This window comes from Stigmatopora nigra, chromosome 3, assembly GCF_051989575.1.
Source record: "Stigmatopora nigra isolate UIUO_SnigA chromosome 3, RoL_Snig_1.1, whole genome shotgun sequence".
Classification (NCBI taxonomy): Eukaryota; Metazoa; Chordata; class Actinopteri; order Syngnathiformes; family Syngnathidae; genus Stigmatopora; species Stigmatopora nigra.
The window spans coordinates 9,391,295-9,418,918 of NC_135510.1; the positions used below are offsets into that span (position 1 = coordinate 9,391,295).

The window sequence follows — 27,624 nt, forward strand, 5'->3', positions numbered from 1 at the left end:
AGAAAAATCTATATAATGAAGAAAAAAATGATAATTGCCCCTGTACCCAAATCTAATAGAAACTTGACTTTACATTGAACATTTTAGCCCCAATTCGCATGTGAAATTGTATACAAATAGATGTTTTTTTGCCAGAAATGTCAAGCAAGAATTGGAAAGGAACTGATTGTGTTTTCTTAAGCAAAAGTGTATCATTATTACTGCCGTCACAGTTGAGTTTGGCAAAATCAGTCATCAAACAGGTGATGATAGGCTGATTTATGAAAAGCATTAAAACAAAACGAGACCTAGCATATGTACATAACATACGGAAAACAAGAACTTTATGATATAGAGAGAATGAGAATATTAACTTTAGGGATAAGTTTGGATTGGCTGCTCCACTTATCCATCAGATGCTGTAAATCATATCAAAAGAGTTTGCCAATACTTGAAAATTCAAAACCTGAGCCCAGCTGTTAGGCAAAGAAGCTAGTTGAGTAGGATTAAGTATGTCACATTAGAGACAGTGTGGATTTTGGATACAAGCATTTAAAAAAGATAATTTCCCACCATTTTTCCAATAAACTGAAAAAAGAATTCAGTTCCTTTTCTAATAAACACCAGCAGTAATCATCCCAGCCCAGCCCCCTAAAACAAATACCAAATGTTAACAGTACTTTTCCGATTTCTTTGTGTGCTCGGAGTCGCTCTTGAGAACGTTAAATATGCGGTGCAAAATGGAACAGACGGCATGGACAGACTGAGCAAGCTCACACCATAGTCGGCCTGCTGGCTGCTGACAAACCAGCATTCTTGTCCTTCTATTCCTTCCCCAGTCTCCGAAATGGCTAATCTTTCTTGGATCTCACCATTAATTGGTTATCAGTCTCTGCAGGGCAAGGGAAAGTGGTGCTATTTAAAAGGCACCCACATGCAACAGCAACACTCTTTCATCTTGGCAATGACAGGCAACAATTATATTAGCAGATTTGACAGTCAACCTCCTATCTCGCCACTAATCAAAAAGTCAGCCCATCTGCTGTGTGTATCTGGGCTGCATGTATGATAAAAGTGTGTCCGACGCTAATTAACTGCTAAGTAGACCGCAATTAGACACTCTATTTCTACTCCTGCAAGAAAAATAAGAAGAGCATAATGAAAGCATTTCATTGTGTGCCGTGGAGCAACATCTCTCCCCTCTTTTTTTCCTCTCTCCTTGACGTACACGCGCACGTGCACCCGCGAGTCAATACACCCCTACGTGCGTGTGCGCGTTCTCCATCACGCACACACTCACACATACACACACGCACTTTCTCTTTCCCTTAGCTGTGCTTTTGTGTTTTGTCAGAATTAATGAGAAAAGTTCCCTTGCCCTAGGGGTAATTAGTGTCCTTGGAGTTAAATAAGCTAATACTTAGACACCTCTGGCACAAGCAATTATGTTTGTGTATTGAATAATTGATTCAAAGAGGGGGGAAGGGCTGCTAATCAGATCTGAGCATAATGAATTGATTTAATTAACAGGGGAATCCTTGGGTCGCTGCGAAAGGAGCGTGCGCGGCGCATTTATTGCTCGGAGCGGAGAGGGGCGCGCACAGACGCGCACAGACGCGCATAGACGCGCACAAATCCGCACAGACGCGCACAGACGCCGGCACACACGGGCGGGAGCACTTTGTCACATTTGCAATTGGATTTGTTTGAACGTAGTTGTCTTCTCGGAGCAAATGAGAGCGAGAGGGGAAGCGTATTAACATCCCAGAGAGCAGAGAGAGATAGAAAGAGCGAGAGCGAGTGAGAAAGAGAGAGAGAGACAGAGAGAAATAAGGAGAGCATCGGAGCGACTCGGCGTGCGCCTCATCCCCGGCTTCTAGCGCGCATCGCCCGGCACATTTTCGTCCCGATTTGACGGCACCTCTTTTATTCGTATGGAAGTCTTTCAAAGCGTCTTTTGGGCTTATTTATTGGGGGCGAGCAGCTTGAGTGTGGAGACGTGTTCACGGCCAAGACACTCGGCTTCGTAATTATCGTTCGTATTTCTAGAAGAAGAAGAATAAGAAGAAGAAGACGAAGAAAAGGGCGCTTTCGTTTCGTTTCGCCGAGCACAGGCGCATCTCGAGACATTTCCCTGGTGAGAAGCTACACCGCGCAGCCTCCTGGAGCCAAGGACGGATCGGCCGGGGAAGGACTCCTCGTTCCTCAGGACCATGGTGCTGGACAAGGAAGAGGGTGAGTACCATCCCAGCCTCTCAGACTCGGACACTGGACCAGTGACATTTTGCCAAAAACGTGTAGAGTCGAGTTCATTTCGTGATCGGCAGACCGTTTTTTAATTATCATTTTTTGTTTATTGTTTTGTTTTTTGTTTTTACTTCAATTGAATGTGATCCTCGTGTCTCCACTCTGTCGTTGCATCCCAAGTTAAGGTGCACAAAGAGAACGGGGTGTTTATTTACACTTGATGTGCAGAGCTTGAAGTCTCCCGCTAAGTGCTTTTTGCCTGGCTGAAGTTGTTAAGAGGGAGCCTGCCTCTGACATCCTCCCTGGGATGGCACATGACAGCAGAGTGCTTTTAACTTGATTGCAAATTATGGATAACGCCGCTTCAGCCTTGACTCACTTTCCCCATCCAAATAGGCCCACTTGCATTACTTATCCATTTCAATGTATTTGGGTTAATGGGCGAGGCAATCTCATTCATTTGAATTTAAATCAACCCCCCCTCTAATGATGTTCCATTTCGGATTCGAGCTGACGTCGGAGGTGTGCAATGCATTTATCACATGCCGGTCCACAGGTCTAAATGATGCTCAGTGTACTGTGAATGCATTAAAGCTGTTAATGTGTCGCGCGTTTAATATTCAAGCAGAGGCCGTTTAGTCGACGTGAAGGGAGTCCAGCACTTTGAGGTCGCAAACTTATAAGTTTTCTTTCCGTCGTCACTTTTTTAGAGTCTTCTTTTGTCTAACCACCTGCTGAGATGAGCCACAAATGCTCAACAATTTGCATTATTTTCCCCCAAAAAAGCTTTTGTACACATGACGCCTTTTTCCTCCAAGAGTAATAGGGACATTGCAACCCATTATTTATGTTTGAAAATGGACATTTTCCGTTTCTTAGCAGTGCATCACATTTTGCGACAAAGACATAAATTGGCCTCCCTGGCGACATCAATGCTGTGCCGCTAATGTTCCCAAATTAACTGAACTGTAAATAGTATCCTTTGAATGTCTGTCTGGCTAAAAGTTCCTTATATGATTCATGATCCAGATTGCTTTTAACAGTTATTGGCTAAGCAATATGGTAAATGTACAAGGTGATGCAAATGGCATTAGTGGGAAAGGATGCACAAGAGCATGTAATGCAGTCAATACTACATTAACTACTGATGCCCAATTACAGAACCAGCGAGAGTGGCTTTTAGGAGCATTAGGACTTGCAGAAAAGCTGAGATCACCTGCTGCTGGTTGCCTAAAAGCTTCACCCTTTATTTGCTGGACCCGGCCATTGCCTCCTGCAGTTCGGCCCGGTTGGCAACAGTGCCGGTCTCCCTCATTACGGTGCCTCTTAACGTTTATTGGCTGTAAAGTTATAGCCTTGTCAATTCAACCTTCCCTACTAATGTATCCGCTCAGCGCTGGCACGGAGGGGGGGAGCGTCTGCGAGAAAAAGGGGGGGTTTTGGGTGACCGAGTAATGAGAGTCTTTAATGATTCCATAATTACAAGTGTGTTTTTCCGCATTGGCTGTTCCTATGGAGGTGTGGAGGGAGGGTGCGAGCTTGACAGATGTGAACTTTGACTTATTTGAGGGGAAAAATACCTCCCAACAACTCCAGTCCTTTATAGTGTTTTCCCACCCTGGGACAGCCATTTCCCTATATGTTCACTAATTGCAACTCACTATTATAAAAGCTCAAAAACTAACTGACAATGTATGTTTAGTTTTTTCAGAGGACAACTGCATTTACAAATAGGACTACACAAAAATGCCAGCTGTTTTTGGAAGGACATTGATAGTTTAAGTCTTAAGTGCAGCAATAACATTTTTAATAGCCCTGAATGTAAAACAGCTTCTGGTTTTTTTTTAGGTAAGAGGCTGTCCTTAAACTTTTTGTTTCACTCTGCACGAATTTGGCATCAAGTAAAAACTACATTTTACGACGTGGTTTTCAAACGAGGGGAAAAAAATGAAACGGTGTATTGGAGCGCTACCTTGGAATAGATTAAATTGCCCTGATCGGCAGAAGACCCCTTAGCAAGGCATGGGGAAATAACAGTATAACATCGTATAGATTATGAAGGTGCGCAACGTACACACGTGCCTAAATATTCATTCGTCCTGTCACCCACTGACCTTAAGCAGAAGCCAAATCCTCCAGCGACTGATAAGTTTCTAGTTCCCTGGCGCTGGTTAATTTACGGCTCCCTTATCACACTGTCCTGGAAAATGTGTACACTCATAAAGCGTGTGATTGAAAAGCAATCCTTCAGATGAACACAGACTGGTGATCTGTCAGCTTCTGTAATAAACCTTGGGCTTCAGGCTCACATTTTTATTTTGAAATAATAAGAATTGCTTCATTCTTTACCGGTGTTACCATGGTAATACTGTCTTGTAGCGATGTTATATTGATTCAGAAAGTGGACAGTAATATTTCTTTTCTGTTATTTGGTTTCTCGGGGTTGATTTCTAATTTCCAGTTGAAGATTACTTTTATATGTTCCTTAAGTCTTTTCACTTTTCCACAGAAATGTAATTTGCTCGCTGGTGTTTGCCATTTTCTCAGTTTATTGGTTTGCTCTTACTTCAAAATTAAACTTGGCCATTTCAAATATTGAAATTACAGTTGGTGAGCTGTGGGGCCCGAACAATATTACAAACACACAAGTCACCAGGAGTGCGTTCCCTATTCAACAAAGCACGTCGCATTGACTCTTTCATTTTCTGTGGACATTTAAAAAGGGTACACTTCCCATTTAATCATGCATGGGCTGATGTGTAACAATGTCACAATTGCCTTTGCAAGTCAGTTATATTCGGCACTGTTGACTGCCACTAATATCCTAAAGCTGTTGTCAAGAAATCACACGTGCACTCTTGTGCGAGCACTATGTTTAATTCCGCTGGATTCTCGCGGGAGGTAATTTCCTCTGTCACCATTAAACCTCTTGATCCTCATCACTTGTGATTGTTTTCCGTTTTCAAGTGTGCGAGATGTGTATCATTCATTTCCCACAATCTTAGAAGAATTTAGAGATTCAATTGAGACACGTGTTTGGGAGTGAGAAAGCCCGCCCGCCCGCTCGCCCGCTCGCTCGCTTCAGATGCAAACGGGTGCACTCATCAGCGAAATGCAAAAACTCAATTATGCACTCTTGAGCTGTGAGAGCATCCAGTTTATTATTGCCTCAGGCTCAATGTTAAGCTTGCTGTCATCAGAGTGTACCGAGGGACCCGTGATCTCCTGGAGGCCTTCAGCGGCCATTGTCCAACCTTCTGTTTTGTGCAATTAATATTGTCAATGTCCACCGTTTTTATTACACGGGTACTTTAAAAGTCCTGACAGGATGAGGTTTGAGAAGCACAGGGGTAAATAAGAGCACTCGCTAGACACGGACTAGCTTTTCTATCAATATTGTACGCTGTTTGATGAGTGACTGCACTTTAGCGCCCCCTTCCACCAACAGCCAAAGCACATACCAGACATCAACACAACAAAATATCTCATTTACTGAACCACTTTATCGCCATTTGGGTCGTGGGGGTGCTAGAGCCAATCCCAGTTAAACCCTGGTTAGCCGATTGGAGGGCACAAGGAGACGGACAACCATGCACACTGACACCTATACCTAAGGGCAAATTAGAATGTCCAATCGGCCTACCATGCATGTTGTTGGAATGTGGGAGGAAACCAGAGTACCCAGAAGAAACCCACACTGGCCCAGGGAGAACATGCAAACTCCACACAGATGGATATGACCTGGGTTTGAACCCAGGACCTCAAAGCTGTGAGGCCGACGCGCTAACCACTCGCACCATAACAAAATATGCATGTGATAAATTATACAGTAGAGTTTGAGAAAAAGAGTGGGTAATAAAGAAAAAAATGCAAACAATGATATTCCATGGCTGTCCTAAAGCTTGGCTGATATACATTAAAGAGCCGTTGACATTGGAATTCCCACACAGGCAGGGCAAGACTGGATGCACTTACCTTGAGATACAAGTGGTCCTACTGAGGAGTTTTACAAGAAACCAAGCCAACACCCTGACAATATGCACTGACATTCAAACAAAACCTTCAAATAAGACCACTCCTAACACTATGGTGGGGCAAAACATTTTTTCAAACAATCTATTTCCATTGAGGTTGATGGTCACATTAAAAAAAAATAAAAATAAATTCTGTTTCAGGTAAATCTGGTTTGCTTAATACCAGGAATCAATGCAAAACAACATCAAGATACTGCCAGTTAGCAACCATCATAGCAAAGTTAGAACCAACACTTATTTCAACACAAACTGTGGAAAATCGGATAGCATTGCACTCGGAATGTCCTCCAGATCAGCTTTGTATATAATGAAATGTAATAATTACTTACATTTGAAGTAAAGGTACTCTCTCCTCTGTTTGTGTCTGACAAAATATCACACTGGAGTCACAAGGGGGAACATGCAGTTAGTTTCCAATGCACGAGACTTGGGGTGAGAAGCAGGTCGTGTAGAAAAGTTTATTGGACTGGTTGGTGGTCCCAGGCCAGCTGCAGGAAACAACAAAAACACACCTGGTTTCAAAAATCATCTACTGCCAGGACAACAAATTAAAACATAAGGCAAGTATCCTCATGGTAATGTTACTTCCCACAGTGGCCTTCAACAAAGGCGACACACTGGCAAATGACAAGGACAATGGACAATCAAACATAGGTGTGGACACTCAGGTGATTAGGAGTGACAAGTCTGCCATAGTGAATACAGGGAAACCCAGGAACCCACCAAAATAAAACAGGATATTAAAAAAAACAACACAAGGCAACATGTATCAACTAAAATGAATAGCACAATAAAGTAGCATTGAATGAGGATTGCAAATCAGTATGCACAAGCAGTTAAATATTTTGCATTCTCAGCACAATAATATACAGTAGGTGTTATTTTTCCCTTTTTTGGGAGGGATCGGGGTCTGGAATTGATTAATTGAATTTCAGAGGAGTTCAATGGGGAAAACTGATTTGATATGAATGTTTTGTGTTGGGAGTCTACGACTGTTATGATGGAACTAATTAAACTTGTGTCTCAAGGCCCCAACTGTAATGGTTTCTCTCTTGGCTTGGCCGCATAGTTCCTCGAAGTTTTAATCGAAATATGCGGAGCTGTGTGTGTGTAATCTCACACCCGAACAAACATTATATCACCTTCTATGTGGAATTGGTGGAGGTTGTTGACAGGAGGAAATGAGTCGTTACTTTTAAAGCACAATTAAAGCCTGCCGTGGGTGCCAGATGTATTCCAGTTTGGGCTGAAACAAACACGGACATACTTAGAAGAATGTTGACCTTGTGAAATCAGAAAATTCCTCTATAAAATGGCCTGAGTCATCCATTGTTTCTTAGTGTAAAAAAAAAAAACACTGAGCAATGTTACTGCTTTTCAATACTGTTTATATTGATAATTATTTTGTTAGTTGCTTGAGCTCTAAATTCCCAAACATCTATTTAGACTGTCATCATTCGTCCAAAGGCTATTTATTCACACTGCTCATTTACATGTGTTACAGCTCTAAAATAATTTTTGGGATGATTTCAGTGCATTTCAAACCACATAAAGCTTAAACCTGAACTCACATGCTTACATGAAATTCAGATGAATTCCTTCCTCCACTACGATCGTCATCCTTGTAGTTTATTTACTACTTCGAACCACAGTTACATGAATCTTTTGACAAACAAAAATCTCGCCTACATTTATTAAAATCAAGATTGGCACATAGCAAAGATTATTTTTAATGAGAATTGAAGTAACGAACAGGGAGGGATTCTACTTTTATTAAATTATACAGCCATCTTCCTGGTAAATACAACACCCGAGGGTGCGTTGGCTCATAAAAACAAACATGCTGAGAAGTAATCTCTCCTAGGATGACCTTCACTAAATCAAATCTCAAATATCAAATTAAAAATGGTGATTAAGGTGTATGTTTTGACCCGACCACGGTTCGGATATTGAAGTTGGTGCTTTAATCTAACGCTAAACGCATTATATTTGCTACAACTAATTTCTATGCAACTGACCACCCAAAAGACATCTGTACTTGAAATGAAGAATTTCAACCTCCATGTTTACAGCTAAGAACATTTCTGAACTAGTGTTGTACTGATCCATTACATAGTATCGTTATTATCATCCAACACAGCTATTTTTGGAGGATAAAAAAGATTAAATATGATCACGAGATTGGATCCGATTCCATACTTACCTGTCTTTCCAACACTACCAAATTGATGCATTCAAGTGGAAATTAATGGAATGACATGCAGTTAATCACTTTAGAAGACCTCAAAACATCGACATTTTTAAAATGTTACATCATTAGAAATCACATATAAGAATTCATTGTGTTAACATCTTCAAAAATGGAAACATGCAAGCACAAAACAAAAATGTACCTAATGTATCGTCCTTCTTTGTTCTCCATCTTCTGGGGGGTCAATTCGTGGTTGACCAAGCAGCTTAATGGCACCATCAATTGATTTTGTCCTTCCACTGCAAGGAAACCAATGTCAATTGTTGTTGGCCAGATGTTGTGAAGTTTGCTTCTGCCATGTAGTGGCAGTGGCATGAAGTGGAATCTGAACTGAAATATTTCTTATATCCCGATAAAATTAAAAATCATACATAATATTCCAGTCAGCGAGTACACATTTCTGACAAGGTCATCACTTAGAGGTGACTTACTTCCATTCAAGTCGATGTCACCTTTATCTCCATGAACATCCCCCTAATTCTCATTTACCCCATCAGCTGTGCAACAATGTGTTTGAATGATCTTAGAGGCCCATGCAGTAAAATAACTGCCCCCTGTGGGCAATCTGCATTATTCAGAATTAGAGTGCCTCCGTCAGTGCAATGTGGTGCAATGTTCCTTATCCCCAACCCATTTTTGACACACTGTAGACACTGAATGACACACCTGTCTCCTAGCATTTCCTTGGCAATAATAAGTGTACAGTAAATGCTGGGAAGTGTGGAGGGTTTTTAACACTGCCATCTGACCACATGAGGGACACAAACTTTGGAAGAAATCAATTTAATTCATCATTAAATGGTTGTGTACTGTGGACTAAAAGTGTTTGGCCCTAGTTATTTTGCTCTCAACTTTTAAAAGATTTGATAACAAAGTATAAGAAAGATTCCCTGACTAATTTGACAAAACACATATTTGACCATATCTGTTAACTACACATTTTTGTACAAAGATAAATGAGCTGAATTACTTTTTGTGACTATGCTCCAACTCAAAACAGTCGTGTATTTAAAAAAGTTTCTGAAGCGGAGCACTGTGTGCCAAAATCAGCACATTTATTTGCAAGGTCGCATCCAATTTGGATTTTGAACCACTAAAATCATCATTTTTAAAGCCACACACAGTAAATATTTTCCACCCCTTCTTCCCTTTCTCAGCTTCTTCTCATGCCATCTTGCACTCTCTCACTCTTACTTCCTGACAGCTTACCTTGCCTAGCCATAATCTCCCTCTTCGACGGACAAAGGAACAAGTCCCCTTCTGTTATAATTTAACAACTGCCAGTTTCATGTGTTAAAAAGCAGCAATGAATTTAATTAGAAAGCTGTTGCATATCTATGTGATACATTTCTCTTAATTAACCCCATGTGAATAAATTAAAAATAATAGGGGGCTGAAAAGTGTGGAAAAACACCCTAATGAAGTTTTTCTCGTTAATTGGGATGGAGTTTGCAGCCAAACCACAGTGTGTCGTGAAGACCAGGCGCTAACAATGCCGCCTGTAAGCCTTAGAAAAAGAGCCCAGGGCCTTCGTGCTGACTTCAAGTGTAAGAAATGCACCTCTGACGTGATGGAAATGACCGTGGGCCGGGAGAAAAGGCAGTCCTGTTCCAGCCCGCTCTGCTGAGACTCCCCATGCCGCGCTTGAAGCTGGGCCAGTGTTATTGCAGCCCTAATGCGGCTGACTCATTTGGAGCGGATCAGGAGTAATTATGGTAGGAAAAGTGGCTGCAGACAGTGGGGGTCAGGACACTTGTAACATGTGAAAAGAGCAATTATTCCAGGAGACAAAACCTTCCCTTATCCCAGGCAGTGCCAGGGTCAATGCGAGGGACGGCTGGGCTCCGTTTCACCGGGGCTTATTAGCCACAGCGAGCTGCAAAGTTTGAGAGAGTGCATCTTGTTAATGAACAGTCCCCTCCTCATCCGCAAAAGCCCCGTCTGCGCGCTCCCACTTACTGTGGGTGTTAATTATGTTGTAATCATAGCATGCATACAGTCCCAGATATCACCCCACAGACCCCTGCATTCATACAGCACCATCTGGAAATGTAGCCGTGCTATACAGTAACATAGAGGGCTCTTACAAGGTTGTGTTAGGAGAAAAAAAACATGCTAAGTTTGAAATGTAATATTCATTTGTCTAATTTAATTGTGTATGTTAGTGAGATTGCCTTTACGTGTTTGCACATGTTTGTACTAGCCAAGTTTTATAAAATGTACCTTATAAAGTGTATGGCGCTGAACTGGTACATATTGGAGAGGACCGTTGGGGCATCAATCAGTCAGATTTTATGTGAATGCTTCTTATGTCTTAATAGTGTCATAATCACATTGTGGTACGTGTCATGAATAGGAATTAATGTCTATGGAAAAAGTCATTAAGTGTCATTTAGTAAATTACGACACTTTTGATCCAAACTTGACATTGTTTTAAATATCTTCGTGTAGGGTTTCAGGTTAAGGGTGAGGACTCTTTTGTGACATTTGTCATGGACATTCATTCATGTTCAGGACAGGTGTCTTGTCTTGATTAATTCAGATTTCATGTCATGATTGCCACAGTTTGATGACACTGCCATAAAATGCATTCAAATAAAGAGTTACTATGAACTAAACATGAACTAATTTTTTACACATGAAACAAAACTGAATATTTTTAATAACATCAAACTAACTGTATTAAAGCTTAATTTGATGAGAGCTACAGATGAATCAGTGATGCAGTGAATCAGTTCGCTTTTATTTGACTTATCATCGCAAACACACTCATCAGGCCGCTTTCAAGCGCCATGTGTTTTGCTGCAGATATTATTAACAGATGTCTTGTGTTTTTGTCTTGGCAGTAGAGAAACGTGTCCATGGGCTCAATTACAGCAATGACAGAAGCCCAATGAAAGGGGCTGATTCATGGACACAATGGCAAGACATCTGCATGAGCTCCCCATTAACGCTAGGAACAGACATTAAAGTCCAAAGATGAATTTGACTGTGAAGTCCCATAGACGCACCTTTGACTGCAAGGACAAAAACCTCAAAGACTCAATAACTGTAGCCTTGCATTCCTAAAAGAGTGGCAATATCGGCAGGGTAATTTCGCAATTAACATAAATAACTTTCTGAATAAAATGCATCACTCGGAATGGTTGTGCAATGCTGGCAAATCTGTTTGTTTGACATCTAATTTAGGAATAGTACGTTGAGTTCTGGCATGTGAGATTTAATGATGACAAATGCATTTTGTTTCAGCCGTTTGCACCCATTTTGTAACTTCTAATTTACCAAAGCATCACTATGGTGTGTGGGTCATATTTGCTGCAGCTGCGGCAAGGAATTATTAGAGGCCCCTGGGAGAAAGCCCACCCGGGGCCAGCTTCCACCTCCTTGAAAGACCACCACCCTCCCCATGTGTCAGGAAGGCTGAGTGAGTCTCATCAAGATCTTTTAACTCCCCGCGAACTGGCAGAGGGCGCTTCACATTGTGGCTTTTAATTGATCAAAAAGGGGCTTTAACAAAACAGACAATCAGAGGCAACTGTCCCCTCTGCTATTAGGGCTGAGTGACGTAAAGAACAGATGTTCCACTGGGATCAAGTGTAGGAGGATATTGAAGAGTGTGCATCCATTTCCTTTCACTTGTACCCTCTGCACAATGAGGCATGTAAAAGGAGGGCTGCAAATGATTGATTAGTTAATCAAAAAAAGCTAATTAACCGTAAATTATTCAGCAATTACACTGGCCAATTTACTTATCAGTTTGGTCATCATTAAGATGTGAAATATTTGCATATTTCTGCATACAAAATGTTGCTTTGTCTCTCATTGACCAGATATGCACACACACACGGAAAAATTATACATATAATTTTCTGGTATGGTTATCCTCATAAGGGTCAATGCAGCCTATCCCAGTTGACTTTGGGTACCACGGAATGGACACCCTGAAGTGGTCGCCAGTAAATCGCAGGGCAAAAGGACACGGACAACAAATGAAAGCTAGGGCCAATTTTTGATTGTTCAACCAGCCTACATGCATATTTTTGGGATGTGGGAGGAACCCGGAGTACCTGGAGAAAAAACACATAAGCCAAGGGAGAACATTCCAACTCCACACAGTGAGGACCGACCTGGGATCGAACCCTCGATCTGAGAACTGTGAGGCCGACACAGAAACCAATCGTCCAGCAGGCAGCCTTGTTTTTTTTAATGTTTTTTTTTTTTTATTCTTTTTGTTTTATTTATTTCTTAAATATTAATCATAAGCACTATTGGACATCTTGTAGCATAGGTAAGCTAATTTTACTTTCCTTTTTCTCTGTTTTCCATTGATGGCTTCGTGGTACGCATTTTCTTCTAAATCCTTTAAAATACCAAAAAATGTTCTGTGATGAGGTGATAGCTGTAAAGTCTAAATAGGGTAACACAGAAAATCGGATGCTATCGCCGTAATGGAAAATACATGCTCTGACAGACTGCTTGGAAAAGAAAAAGTTACAGTACATAATGTTGAAAAGATATGATCTTAAAGGAAGTGGATGGATGGGAGAAGAGAGGCATGACAGGCCTTTGCACACACTTCTAATAGTATTTTAATTCCTTCTGAGGACGGATAAGTTCTGTCTCTGCGTGGATGGGTAAAATGTATCTCGTGTGAGAATGAAAATGCATACGGGGTGTGTCAGCAATATTCCAGAACTGGTGTTTCAAAATAATTTGGGTCCAATCTACAGATTTTGTTCTTTTTTAACAAGATCCATGCCCATTTACAAAAAGATGGTGCTACATATTCTTCTTCAGTCAGTGCATGAACAGGCAAGAGTTGTGTTTGTGGATAACTCCACCCACCTTTGCCAAGCACATGGGCTTAATGAGGAGAAGCTGTTTTTCGAAGTTATTAGAAACAAACGATGTTCCTGAAGAACATGGGAGAATATTTTTAGGTTGAATGAAGGCTTGGTGATAAAAAATTGGGAACGACCAATTAGTGTCGCAGTATCAATACGAGATATCTTCAATTATTCCAGTCCTGGAATGTTTGTGACACACATTGTACTTATTGTGACTACAACTGCCAATGTTTGGTCATTTAATTTTCTCCATCTTTTAACTGGCTGCTTATTTATTACGTTGTTTTTCACCTAGGGATGGTGCCATGGGGAGGTTCTGTTCCACCCAAGTTGACACCCAAGTGTGTTGACAGCGGTAAGAAAATGTCTCTCGGCTTTAAGAAAATTGAAAGATCTTTCATATGATACAAATCATTTCCCTGTTATGTCAATATGTTTAGAGAGTTTGCACTGTTCCATTCAGTCAAATGGATCATTGTTTTCGGCCGACTGCAATGGTACAATCGTTTTTTTTCTCTCGATCAACATTGGAATTGTTTGTGTACTTAATGTAGCATCTGTAAGATTAGCCGTATCAGGTTTACTGTTTTTTTTTAGCATACTGCGTGCAGCAATTTAATTCCGCCACAGAGGTTAGGTCGCAGAATCCCCTTGCAATAATTTGAGTATTTTACATAGTGTTTCGACTGTTTCTTTCTCAGTTGTCTTAAACAATGATGAAACGCAGTTTTTGCAATAGCTTAAATGGCCATTTCAATAAATAAGAATACTATACACAAAGATTCACAGAGTATATACAATGAATCAACCTATCATTGAGGCCGTCATAAAATTACAACAACAAAAAATTTAAAAAGAAATACTCTATTTTGACTGCTTTTCTATAGTGTAAACCATCTAGTTGTCGATAGTGGAATTACATAATTAAACAATAAAAACAGGAGGCAGAACTAAGAGTAACAAACTGAACTGTGCATCAAGTTTGCAACATAACAAGGCCTCGAATCTAGAGAAAATGAATGCGTGACTGACTGAAAATGCTAAATACGGTGTTGGTGTGTCCTTTCAAAGTGAGCAGACACACATCCAGTGAAGACACAATCCCGCCATTCCAAGGTTAATCTTTGGAAGCGTTGGCCTTTTCAAGCAGGATGTAAAACACACGTGCAATGTGTAAGGAGAATATGGTGGTCTAAACCAATTAGGAGGAGTTCTCTGGTGCTGGAAGAAAGACCTTTTTGTATAATTAGTTATCTTATTTAAAGAAACGATTTTGAATAGAATTCCTAATTAGTTGTCATGAAAGGAAAATTAAAAGTTTTGTAATCCCCAAGGGACTTAAATGTTTTCTCTTTCAAAAGACTCCGAAGCAGGTGCGCGCACAGTCATTTGCTCTCTCCTCATTATGACTGCTGTGTAGTTCTAGTTGAAGGCTGTCAGAGAAGGATGGTTGGCATACCTGCAGAGATCTCCCCTAACAAGCCATGAAATGCAGGTAGAAGAGTCTGCCCTCAGACACTGCGGCTTGAATTTGAAGCTTTTTAGCTTCATTTACACTTAACATTGGTATTAAGAGCGGGCTTTTTGTGATCATAATCTGGCAACTTCAAGTGGTCTATTTAGAAGATAGTGGATAGAGGAAAGGCTGTACTCTAATTGATGGAGCCTACTGCAGGAGTATAGCCTACCAATTAGCCTCACATCTAATAAAGGAATAAGATGTTGTAACGCAACCAGACCACGTCCTGACGTATAAAGCCTAATGACTAATGAGACATGGTTCACATTGAATTCAGACGAATGCAAGTATAATTGAGAAATCTTTGAAATATTAACCAACATGCACAGACAACAGTTTCCTTTTGGTTTTTAATCCCATGGGCTATTCATCCAGCTTTCAAATCTTGAAGGTTATTTGAGTTAAGGACTGCTCTTCACTTCTTTCAGGAAATAGCAGAAATTAAAACTTAAATTTAACGCACGTAAAGGCTTTCTGTAGTATTTGAAAACGAACATAAGACCACAAATTGTCAAAGAAAATCTAGATTTAAAATAAAATAGGCCTTTGCACAGCCTATATTTTCTGTGGAAGAGACGAGCCATAGGGGAAGGAAGATGATTGCCCAAAAGTTTTTGTTCAACTTTTATATGTGCACTAGGACTTTGACTATTTAATAGAATAATATTTCCTATCAAAAAAGTAAAATGGAGGATTTACTTAAGAAAAATTCTCCTATGTCCAAACACACCTAATTTCCACTTTTCTACTTGTGCAATTAAAATGTGCAAATAATTCCTCGACGTGTCTTCAAGTGCCCCGTTTTTGCTGTACATCTTTATGTACTCTGTGTTTACGAGAAAGACCTAACCTTAAGAGTGCACTGCTGCTCAATACAGAAAAAAAAAATTCTTTGAAGGGCAAACATGACAAGCAGAGAGAAACAGTGTGCAAAGCGGAGGCGAGTTTAAAACTGGGCATCAAGCACAAATAGCACGAGGACCAAATCAAACATACTGGCCGCGTATTAGTCAAACACTAGACATTTGCTCTCCTTCACTTATCTCACAAGCATGAAAACGTGACATTTCACACAAAACTCGATGTGACATGTCTGGGCTTTAAGAGTTGGATACTCGCACACGCCAAATTCTGGCAGCGCCCCGCCGCCCAGCCACTCTTCAGCCCGTTCTCTGTGTGTTCAATTTATTTGTTTTTTTTTGTTAGGGGGGTGTTTTGAAAGAGAGTGGCAAGTGGCGTCCACTGTGTGTTCTTTTAGACGGATCAATAGCTCAGTGTGTGAGAGAGTGTCTTAAGAGCTGTTGTGTGGTGCTCTCAGCTGTGGCAGACCTGTTAGTGCTGCAGAGGGGAGCTGTGCACCCCTTCCTCGGTACCAGCGGTGGCCTGAGGGGGGCTTTTAGTACGAACACAAATGTCAGCCACACATAGACTATTAGTGTTTAGTACAGTTATTAAATGGACTTTATTTGTCCTTTCGGAGGCTAAAAGGCTCACTTAAAGGGGGTCTGCGTGACACCGGGGCAATTTGCGAGTTTGGTAACTTTGGGCGCCTGCTCATTGCAGGCGCATGAGCACAGATAAGTGTAGAAACTGTAGTGCTGCGCCTGTGTGTGTGTGTGTGTGTGTGTGTGTATATGAAGTAGAGTGAGTGTATGCTAAAAGGCACTTAGGCCATAACATATCTCACTTGGGTCTGCTAGCAGCGTGTTTTGCGGTCAGAGGCTTTTTAAAAGGTTAATGTTAATCTATACCAAACAAAGCCCATGAGGAGCTTTTACAGCTCTGGACAGTTGAGTGAAATGGGCTTGATGAAATGGTAACTAATGCACTACACGGCCTGCTGTAAGTACCACAATAAGCAAAAGAGGTCTCCGATTTGATGTATAATGTATTGCGCTACTTGGCCGTTGCAAGTGATCATGTCACGTGAGTGTTATGGCGTGTTCTGAGCGGAACGATCAAGAAAGGGTTTTGTAAGTCCAATGTGACCCGTGTGTTTATCTACTATACATGGAGGAGTGCTCCCTCCAATGCATATGAAGCAGGTCGGCGGCGTGCTGCGGCCGCACGTGAGCCCGCATTCAGGCACCTACAGAGCTAGCCGGCTTATCAAAAAGAGAACATGAAAAGTCACACGGGTTCCCGCGGCCGTAAATCACACGTGGCTGTTTGTCTCCTTATCACTCTAGGTGTGCCGATGCTCTCCGTCCAGCCCAAAGGGAAACAGAAGGGGTGCGCTGGCTGCAATCGCAAGATTAAAGACCGCTACCTACTCAAGGCCCTGGACAAATACTGGCATGAGGACTGTCTCAAATGTGCCTGCTGCGACTGCCGCCTTGGGGAGGTGGGCTCCACCCTTTATACGAAAGCCAACCTCATCCTGTGTCGCCGGGACTACCTGAGGCAAGAATCACACACAATCACTTTACCACAGTCGGCCGCAAACACAAAAGACAACATTATGGCACATTCACACGCTACATGAAAAAGTCACAAAGGTTTTATTTTGCTTTTAGCAGAGGGTCGCAGGTGTTTATTTTAGATTTATAGGAGCACTCGCAACTTTGTCAATGTTTTCAAGTCCTTTTAGCACAAAACAACTGTAAGCGGGGGCAGTTTAAATGCAGGACTGGCTTCTTAATACTCTATCTGAACTTCTTTGACAACAGTATTCCATCTCCCTGTAAAAAAAACATTACCTTTTAGAAAAGCAATAACAACAAAATAAGCTCAAAAACTATTTTTAAAAACAACATGATGTTTGTTAACTTCTGCTATTTTTTTCCTGTTGCCTTTTTCTAACGTAATCACTCCCCAAAAAGATTGGGGTCACAGCCGTACAAAAATCCCAGGATATTAGTTTTACTTCACGCAGTCACAACCTTATTTTAGTATCAAGTCTGTTTAAGGTTTTCTTATCGTTCTTTTGCAGAGGGATTGTTTTGAACTTAGAATCCAGTTTTCATAATCATTTTATTCTGGTTCTTTTGGAGCCACAACACTCAAAAAGACCAGTCTTAATGCTTAAAAGCTGAGATAAAACAACACTAACATGATTACCAGTGCTAAATGACCAAGACTACATTCTGACCACAGCTTACCATGACCCAAATCGCATATTTTTGACTTCATCTTACTCAAAAAATAATATCTTATGAAGGTTTGAATAGACAAAGTAACAGCTAATCTGCTATTTTCTCATCAACTTTCAAATGTAGATTTTAATCTGACACAGTTGCTTTCTCTGAGTAAAAAAAAAAAAAACACACACGAGTACGTACACCAAACTTTCATGGGACACATTAAAACTGTTCAGCTTAGGAACACATTAACATTCCCATTCTCTGTATCAAAGTAACTGAACCTGAAAACAAAATTTGTATTGCCCAGTAACAGCAGCAGAATACAGAAGGTGTTCAGCAGATTGACATTGATGAAAAATAGCTAATAAGTATAGTATGTCTGATTAAAAGCCTGAGAGGGGGCACGGGTTTCGGTGCTACCAATGAGTTAACAGAGTTTGATCTACTTTACATACTAAAAGCAAGAACATCACTCCAATGCTGTTTAAAAGAAAAGTTGTTTTGCGTTTCAAACACTTTCCTGGATATGACGTGATTGCAACAAACAGATGACTACCTCAATTAATGTTTCCCATTTTGGCAAACATTGTTCCAAGTTCTTTTTTTTAATGTTTTTTTTTCTGTTTACATGAACGAGTGTGCGGCGGATGTCATGTCAAGTGAGCTAAGAGTAACCTCAAGGTGGCCTTGTGGCTTCACCAGTCTTTGTCTCCACTCCTGCCACATACACACATATACAGTCTTCAGATGCCCCTACCATCTGCTGGTTAAATTAAACATGACCATTTCCTGAGCGTTAAGTCACATTCCCAATGAGATCAGACCACTTATCCAAGAGGGAATCCCCCAGAGGCTGACTTAGAGATGCCAGTGCCCTTGCACCCCTCACCCTCCCCAGCTCTACCTCTTCTTGATCCCCCTCGCCTGCAATGCACTGTCCTCCCCTATTCACCAATTCCCCTTATGCCCACTTGTCTGTCCAATCACTCAATGATACATTCGACCTACCTTCTAATTGGTTCGTTATTCTGATTTAGAGCAATATGCTCCTACTGTACTTATCATTCCAAATCACTACTACTTGCGGCGGTTATACTTAAATAAATAAAAATATACTATTCAAATGCTAGGCCTGGGATTTTATTTTTAATGAGACCAAGATTAATCATTTCAAAACATTACCTAAAAAACACAATCTCTCAAATACGTACGTAGGGAATATAGCTCATTTGAATGGGACATACAATAATTCTAAAGGTATGTCTGTCATAAAAATAAACAAATGAAGAATGAATAAAACAATGTTTTTCGTGAAACATGGTGGAGGGAACATCTAGAACAGGGGTATTTTTTTCCAGCTCAAACTGTGGCCGTAGTCAAGGTAAAATGAATTATGAACATTTGCAAATAACCAGTCATAACACAGAACCTCCAGGCACCTGATGAAAACACAGGAAAATGTCAAGAAAACGCCAATTAAAAATCTAAACATTATTTTGGGTTTATCAAAATCAATTTGAATGTTGACAGGTGCATGTTGACTCGCATTTAACAGGAAATTGAATCACATTCATACATTCTGAATTTATCCACATTCCAATTACGAGAGGGTGCACACACTTGTGCAACCCCATCTAATTTTAGTTTTTCACTTCTCTTGAAACGTTTTTTTAAATATAAATGAACATGTAGGTCATAGGTCACATTAATTGATTCACTTCAAAACATTTTAGACCTATTTAGCCAGCATTTTAGATCATTTGAACCACTGAATAGTTGTGATATATGTATATGTATGTATATGTACATATACATACATATACATATATACACATATGTACACATATATGTACACATATAGGTACACTTATATACATATATGTACAAATATATACACATCTCTAGTAATTAACAGATGTGGTTTTCATCAAATCAGCAATTTCCTCTAGAAGTTTACTACAATTGTCAATGCAGTGAATTAGTTAACAGTGAAAAAAACGTTTAAATGACTCATCTTGGTTTAAAATATACTACTGAAGCCCACTCGGGGACCCTGGTGACATTTTGCTTCCATCTCAGCTTTTGTCCTGACCCACAAGGAGCCCACAGCTCACTCCAGAGACGCTTAGTGACGTAACGCTAGGATAGACTATTACCATCCATCAGGTCCCACCCTCAGTTAATGCTTTTAAGATGCAGTGAGAGCTCGACTAAGACCCCATGTTGCCCTCAGAAGGGACAGATGGTACGTACGAAGCAGTAATAAATGGGAAAATGAAGAAGTGAAGGGAAAAATTATGAAGCTCTCAGTATACTGTGTAAAAATATAGCGGCTGAAAGGACATCATGAGTGCCTCGCTGGCAAAGTGGAAGAAAAATGAAACACTTTTGCACGCATTAGACAGGCAACATGTTGAGGTCAGAGATGGGGCTTAAAATGGAAAACGATGAATAAAATCAGGCATTCTTAATGGCAAATTATGGATTTTTTCAAAAGAAAGCTTTCTTGCTCCCGTGTTGGTCAGGAGTGTCTGCTCTTCATAATGAAACAACAACGAATAGCCGGTAATGCTTGACTAGCTTCTATTAAAAACATTGCCTTATGTGTATTGCCGATTGTGTTGACGCCGTCTGTCCCCTCTTTCTCTTTGCTTCCTCTACTCTGAAGTAAGATGAAGGCGTCCCTCACCTGCAGTAATGAAGCCAAATCTGTGCACTGAATTACCCTTCTGCACTGCATTAAAAACAAGCGGGTGGATCAAACACAATTTGGTTGTTTCCCACGCTTTGGAACTCTGCCATGCTCCCATTAATTATTATAGGAGCTCCATCTGTGATTGTCCTTCAGTGGCATTAGTGGCTTATTGAATGCACTCATGCATTCCCGGAATCTTCGACATACACATACACACATTTATGTCAATGTGCCTCACCGCCCTCCAAATAGTTCACAAATATAATACCTTTTTAGGCCATATTATTATCACAAAAAGATAGCATATTAATTAGGTGTTTCATTTGTGTCAAGGGCTCCGTATCATATGACTCCACCAGAGGCTTGACAATCTAGTCGTGATTTGATCATCTGCTCTGAATTAATTTAATCTCCCATTTCATATATAAGAGAGGACTTAATAGTCATCCACTTATCAAAATGGCAGCATAATTAACAGAAAGAGGAAAATGTTTCCAAGATAATGAACATTAAAATTGATGCACAAACTGATGGTAATGATGGTTCCATCTGGAATAATCTGCCTTATCTTCATGACCCTTTACTATTCGAATAAAAACACAAATATAGGCAAGTCAAGGCCAATTTATTATAGGATTTAGATGCTTTGTAGGGGTCAAGCAAATCAAGTATTTATATGAGTCCAAGGCTATTAAGTAATTTGAAGAACAGCAGAATTTTTTTATAGTCTTATTTTTTGACTCATAGGAATCCAGTGTAACAATATCCTAAATAGTGGAATATAGCCCAGTTTCCTTGTATTCACAAGGACTCTTGCAGAATCATTCTGTATAGCACCGTCCTGATTGATTTTTTGGTTAAGAACTGTAAATATACCATTACAATAGTTCAATCTACTAAAAACAATGCAAGTGTTTGCATTCCACAACTCCTCCTTTTAGCAGAAAATAACTACTTGAAGTTAAAGTCACCTTGAAGAATATTACTCAATATACTCATGAGCTCTAAAGTAGTGTTTTCCACATTAAATGCACTTGTTTTGGAGGTAAACAAAATTGGGTTGGCAGAGTTTGCACTAAACAGTGTGCTTTAATTTAGTTTTCATTTAGTCTTTATATTACCTTAACAACTTATCACTATAAAAAGAGGACCAATTAAAATATAGCATGAAATAGTGAATAAAATACATCACATCACACGACAAAGAGATAAGTATGGCACAAATATGTCAAATAATAAATAACCTAGTAGTCAATTTGGATGAAAAAAAAAGGATTACCACAAAACAACCAATCAGAGAGATCGGAGGCCTTACTTGAGGGGTATGTAGTGTACTTGTCGGCACACCCCCAAGAGCCCCAAGGAATGATGTAAGGTATTACATCACAGTAGATGAGGAAATCAATCAGGTTATAGGGTGGGAACAAATTATGTTCCTGAAATGTTTATCAACGGTTACAACGCAAGTACATTTTGTGAATTGCCGTTGTTGTAGTCAGGATCTCAAAAATCAACTTGATGAGCTAAATCCTCATTTGTCATCTATAGATTTTTAATCAGAGTAATATCCCTGCATTCATAAGGTAAAGATTTCTTCATTTAGACACTTTTAAGATCAATTCTTATTCATAGTCAATTTATATCTCAACTAACATCCACACTTTGGAGCACCCTGTTTGACACGCCATTGTGGTTACTGTGTAGTTTCCCATCAGGCTACACTTGAGCACACAAGCATTTTTTTTTTTTTTTTTTTTGGGTTCAACTCTTGTAGCTTTTTAGCGTCACCCGAATGTAAATGTGTTTGAATGAATCTCTCCAGCTCTTATCTCCTCTTAGCAGGAAAAAAAAGCCCAATTGGGCCGTGAACCTCTGCTGATGTTATAACCCGGACTCATCATTTACTAGTGGGAAACTGCACACACAGTAACATCAGCACAATTTCATATGTTTTGCCTGCCAATTTGTTGTTGGGGAGAGAATCAAATGGGCTGAGTATTTGTCTGCATATAGCAAATAAAGTCGAGAGGCAGATCAGCTTAGCGGGGATGAAGTAGATCCTTGATGTAAAACCAGTCAGGTTATTCAGAAGAACATATATAAAGTACCGTCATTGAACTTGTAGATTTTACTGAATACATGTATTAATAAGGTTACATACTATTTAAGTCACACATTGTAGAGACCTAGTCTTTTTTTTTTTAGATACAGCCTTGCAGTACTTCCAAATTTCAAATTCTCATCTATAGTTGTCTTTATAAATCTACACGTGTGTCCAAAATGTTCTTAACAGGAAGTAGAAAGACCCTTTCATAACTCTTCTGTGCATTACATAGTGTGGTAAACTCTACTTTAAGGCCAGATTATTGCCACAATATTTCTGTTTTACACCCAATGAAACCCCCCGTGTTAACATAACAGCCTTTTTTTTCGTATTTCTTTCCTGCAACTCCTCTGGACCAATGGCCTCTAATTAGAGCTTAGTTGGGCTTGTTGGATGGATGTTTTCTTTAACAAGGTGATAGCAGCTGAATGAGAGGAACATTGACAAGAACACATTAACATTTGACTTATCACTCTTGGCCCAACAAATTTAGAGAGAATACCTTGATGTGGACGTTAAAATGCCTCCTGAAAGGCTATAAAGCAGTCATTTCCCTTATTAATGATATGAAACTATAAATGCTAATAACAAGTCCAAAAAGAACTACGACCACTAGCCCACTACTGGCTATCTCTGAACCTACACGTCACAATTAAATCAATAAAGTATCATATATCAAGATTATTTAACTACTGCCTATTATTGATATTGTTTTTCTTGGTAATAATATTATACACTGATGAAGGCAATCTATTAAGTATTGAGGATAGAAAATACATACATTTGAGAGTCCAAATGATATATTTTACTCATTTATGTTTTTTTTCCTCAAAATAAGACCCCAAAAAAGAAAGCAAAGGGTGTGCAATCATGAAAAAAAAATCGTTTGAACTTGCAACTTCATTATAGAACAAAGACATTTGTACATAACCCAGCTGGCTTTGCTTGTAGATAGACACATTAGTTTGTTTTCATTTGAGAGAAGAAAAACAATTTGAGCAGCCCAAATGATTTACCTCAGACTTGTTTTTGTTGTTTTTGCATCGTGCAAGGGATATACAGTATGCTTTGAAGGCGATTAAAGCCATGTGATCAGTTTAATTAGATCATTAGGCAAGAATTAAGATCGATGTTTGTTTCTCTCATTAACTCCTACACCGAGCGCCACCGGGAAGAAAAAAGTGTGGATTTCATGCAACATATTGCCATTCTACCCCATTTTCCTATTGGGAAATTAAACCTTTTTTTCCCAGCTTTCTGTCAATAAATTATCTTGGCACTTATATATGCCATCAAGGTAAATCTGTGAGTGTGCTCTCTGTCTTGCAGGCTCTTCGGTACTACGGGAAACTGTGCAGCTTGCAGTAAACTGATCCCAGCCTTTGAGATGGTGATGAGAGCCAGAGATAATGTTTACCATTTGGACTGTTTTGCCTGTCAGCTTTGTAACCAGAGGTAAGCAAGAGACATCACACACACAAAAAAAGACGGCCAATAGCTTTTCAACATCAGAAGGTGCCAAAATCACTTGTGTGCAACGCAGTTGACTGTGTGGTTTGTTTTTGCGCAAGCCACACTCACACGAGCCGTAGTGAGAGTCTGTTGTAAAATTAAAGGTTAGCGCATTGTGTCTGTAATGGTCTGCTAATTATTTTTCTTCTCACACACTGACAGCAGTTTGCAGCGAGATCTGTAAATCTAATTGCAAGGGCACAGCGGCATTAGCACTTTGCTCCCTGCATGGCATTGGTGTGAAAGATGATTTTTTTTTCCTCAGTCACAAAACAAGCATCAAATTGAAGTGAACACAAAGCCTGTACAAATAATATGACATATCCAAATATTTGGTTTTCCCCATTAGAATACTGCTGGTAATAGCAACAGTCTGGGAGCAGAATGTCCTTTGCATGCTTGTCAGGGGTGCCGTGACCCTGTTCTTTTGCACAGCACAAGCCCATTAACCTTGTGCGGGACACATTCAGTTACCATAGTGAACACCTGCTGTAAAGGAATTATGACAGTACTCTCTCTCCTCTCTCACTTGGCAGACAACGTGTCACCTGGGACAGTAATGACTGTTTCAACAGCATGGGCACGCATTGAAAGCCAACCTATTTTCTACTATACCTTTGCTTCCCTTGACATCATTGTCTCCAAAAGGGTGCACTGTGTCATATATATGGATGTGAGCAAACTATTTGAGTTTCAGCTTTGCAAATTGGGCTTTTGATGAGCTTTCCAATATGGCAAACATATTGGTGAATTACTGTAGTTGCGTTTTTCTCCTTTAATTTGGAGGAAACTCAAGATTAAAAAGTACAAGAAAATAGCCTGAAATAGTGATATGTTTGTGATTCAAAAGTCCTTAGCCATCATTTTTAACCCTTATTTTGATAAGACATTTAAAAGCCAAGCCACCCTAAATCCGGATTATTCCTTTTATCAGTTTTTATTCACTTTGTTTTTTGGTCTTTTATCAAACATTTAAATACTTCAGGTAACACATTCATGAAGAATTGATGTATCAAATTAAAATCATATTAATTATCTCAACAGGCTTTTTTTTCACTAGTTAATTTTAAAGTGCAAAATGGAACAATGTACTCTTTTAGGGTAATATGAATAAAATCAATTTTCTTCAAACAGTAAAATGTTAAAATGGATTTTCCGTTTTTTTCCTTTGTTAATCACAGTTCAGTTGGATATGTGGTACACCATCTAGAAAGTTAAAAGACCACCAAATAGTTTTAACATATACATCTATCTATCCAAACTATGTATGACATAGAACCAATGTAAATGTTCTACTTACATGTTGAAGATCAGAAGAGTGTTTGTCTTGGCAGAAATTTAGTCGGTTGTTTTCCATCATTGGGCAAAGTGGATAAACAAGGCATTGGTCTGTATCTTCTTTCAGCCATGTCTCTTTCTTTTTATCTCTCAAAGTACTGCAGATAAAGGAAACGCATAGCTTTGATGTCAAGGTTCATTTCAGCATTCACTTTCAGAATTTTCAGACGAATAAAAGCAATATTTTTTCAAATGTGTTTTGACAAACATGTCTTAACATTTTAGCCGCAGATTTAGAGAGGAATGGCACTAAAATGATCATAAATACTGTCCTGCGTAAGGTGCCAGCTTGTGACTCTGTCACATTGTGAGCACTTACATTGTTTATTTGTCACTGAAGGAAATTTACTCAGTCTTTGAATTATAAATGTCAAGATTTGAATAAAATAATGCTAGATACTACCCAGAGTAAGTGCAATCAAACACATGCATCCTAACCTTTTTTGATGGAAAATGACTGTTTACCACCAAATAATGATGATGATGATAATAAGTATTGGTACAGTTGTTGTCATATACAGTATACATATAGAATATTACAGTTTTCAAATTATCACATTCATTATGAAGAGTCATTTAGTGTTAAAAAAACTAAACTAATATAAATTTCATTTTTAATATCATTTTATTCTTGAAAGGTGGCTTTTGATGGATTATTTTTCTCTATGTGTTATATCGTTAAGGGTGGAAAAAGGGACATTCAAAAATGAAGTGAACATTAATTGTCTCTTATTGCTTACACTAAAGTACACCACTAAGTGTTGAATTACTTTCAGTGACAGTTGATTGTGCTTTTCTCAACAATTTTGAATACAATTAAATAATAATTGACCAACAATTACTTCTTTTTGTTTTCATTTGTATAAGGTCTTTGAAACAGTACTGTTAGACCCGAAGCCTCGTCATAAAAGATTTTTTTCCACCAATTATATATTTGCCACTTACTGTTGGCATGACGATGAAAGAGATGCTAATCATCCTATTGCAAGCCAGCCATGATTATTTCAGGATTGTTATTTAAAGGGAACATTTCAACACACAAGTTGATTTCGAGTTGGCTATACACACACACACACACACACACACACACACACACACACACACACGCACATCACTTAGTCACAGCGTGGGCAATAATCATCTTGTGTTTATCTCTTTCAACAGGTTTTGTGTGGGCGACAAGTTTTTCCTCAAAAACAACATGATTTTGTGTCAAATGGACTATGAAGAGGGTCAGCTGAACGGGAGCTTTGAGTCGCAGGTCCAATAGTGGAGCCTTGTACCGTGGCAGCGACAATCAGCTCCACGCGCAAGTTGCGCAACACCACGGATGTTCTCCTGCACTTGGAAAAAGGCAAGCGTCTGTCTGCTTGCCTGCAATACTTTTTAAGACCCCTTTATTAGTTCCTGAGGACCATATTGTAGATGTTCAACTTTTTGCCCCTTTCTTCCCTCACCCCAACACTGAGCAGTTACAAATGTTGATGTACAGTTGTGCCTGCTTAGCTACATTGCTTGTATGTTTTGTGAAATCGGTTACCGGTTTGTTTTCTTTTAGATATGGTTCATTGGAGGGTATGTACAGTCTGTTTTCTCTGTATATATAAACTGGAACATTTATTTTATGAAATGTAATGCAATTTTATTACTAGTGTGAATTAAAGATTCTTAAATGTTCATAGTGACTTTTTTTTTCCTCTTGTACCAAAACCAAAGTTGTCGGAGAGGGAACCCTTCATTTGATTGAATTGTAATCGTGTCTCCAAAACGGCAATGGTTTAAAAAAGAAAAAAAAAAAAGAAAAAAAAAGAAGAAAAAAAAACCTTGCGAGAGAAAATTATATTTGAAGTACTTCTTGATTTCATGATGCAACAAAACCGGTTTTGTTACATTTTACAGAGCTCTGATGGAATTAGATAAACTGTTGAAAATGGACTAATATTTTATTTGGAATAAAAGAATGCTTCTCCAAACTGTGCTTTTGTGGTGGTGAAATGAGTAACTGAGTTGCTCTC

The 27,624-nt window shown here is 39.4% G+C and overlaps 1 protein-coding gene and 1 long non-coding RNA gene across 11 annotated transcripts in view; one reads left to right on the plus strand and one right to left on the minus strand.

Moving 5' to 3' along the window:
• LOC144194060 (uncharacterized) overlaps window positions 1-27,624 on the minus strand; it is a 134,277-nt gene that overhangs the window by 84,406 nt on the left and 22,247 nt on the right. For all 9 annotated transcript variants that reach the window (XR_013325828.1, XR_013325827.1, XR_013325823.1 and 6 more), the window contains exons 3-6: window positions 25,572-25,707; window positions 8,654-8,750; window positions 7,403-7,506; window positions 6,590-6,748 (exon numbers count right to left, since the gene is read on the minus strand). This is a non-coding gene — a long non-coding RNA (uncharacterized LOC144194060). The remainder of the gene's footprint in view (window positions 1-6,589; window positions 6,749-7,402; window positions 7,507-8,653; window positions 8,751-25,571; window positions 25,708-27,624) is intronic.
• On the plus strand, window positions 1,573-27,288 carry lmo1 (LIM domain only 1). 2 transcript variants are annotated; one of them, XM_077712833.1, is made up of 5 exons: window positions 1,573-2,214; window positions 13,654-13,713; window positions 17,067-17,280; window positions 24,089-24,214; window positions 26,774-27,288. In XM_077712833.1, the coding sequence occupies exons 1-5, from the start codon at window positions 2,193-2,195 to the stop codon at window positions 26,877-26,879; spliced, it is 528 nt and encodes a 175-aa protein (XP_077568959.1). In that variant the 5' UTR covers window positions 1,573-2,192; the 3' UTR covers window positions 26,880-27,288. The 2 variants fall into 2 exon arrangements, with proteins under 2 accessions (XP_077568959.1, XP_077568960.1); XM_077712834.1 differs by lacking the exon at window positions 13,654-13,713 and having other exon boundaries at window positions 1,574-2,214.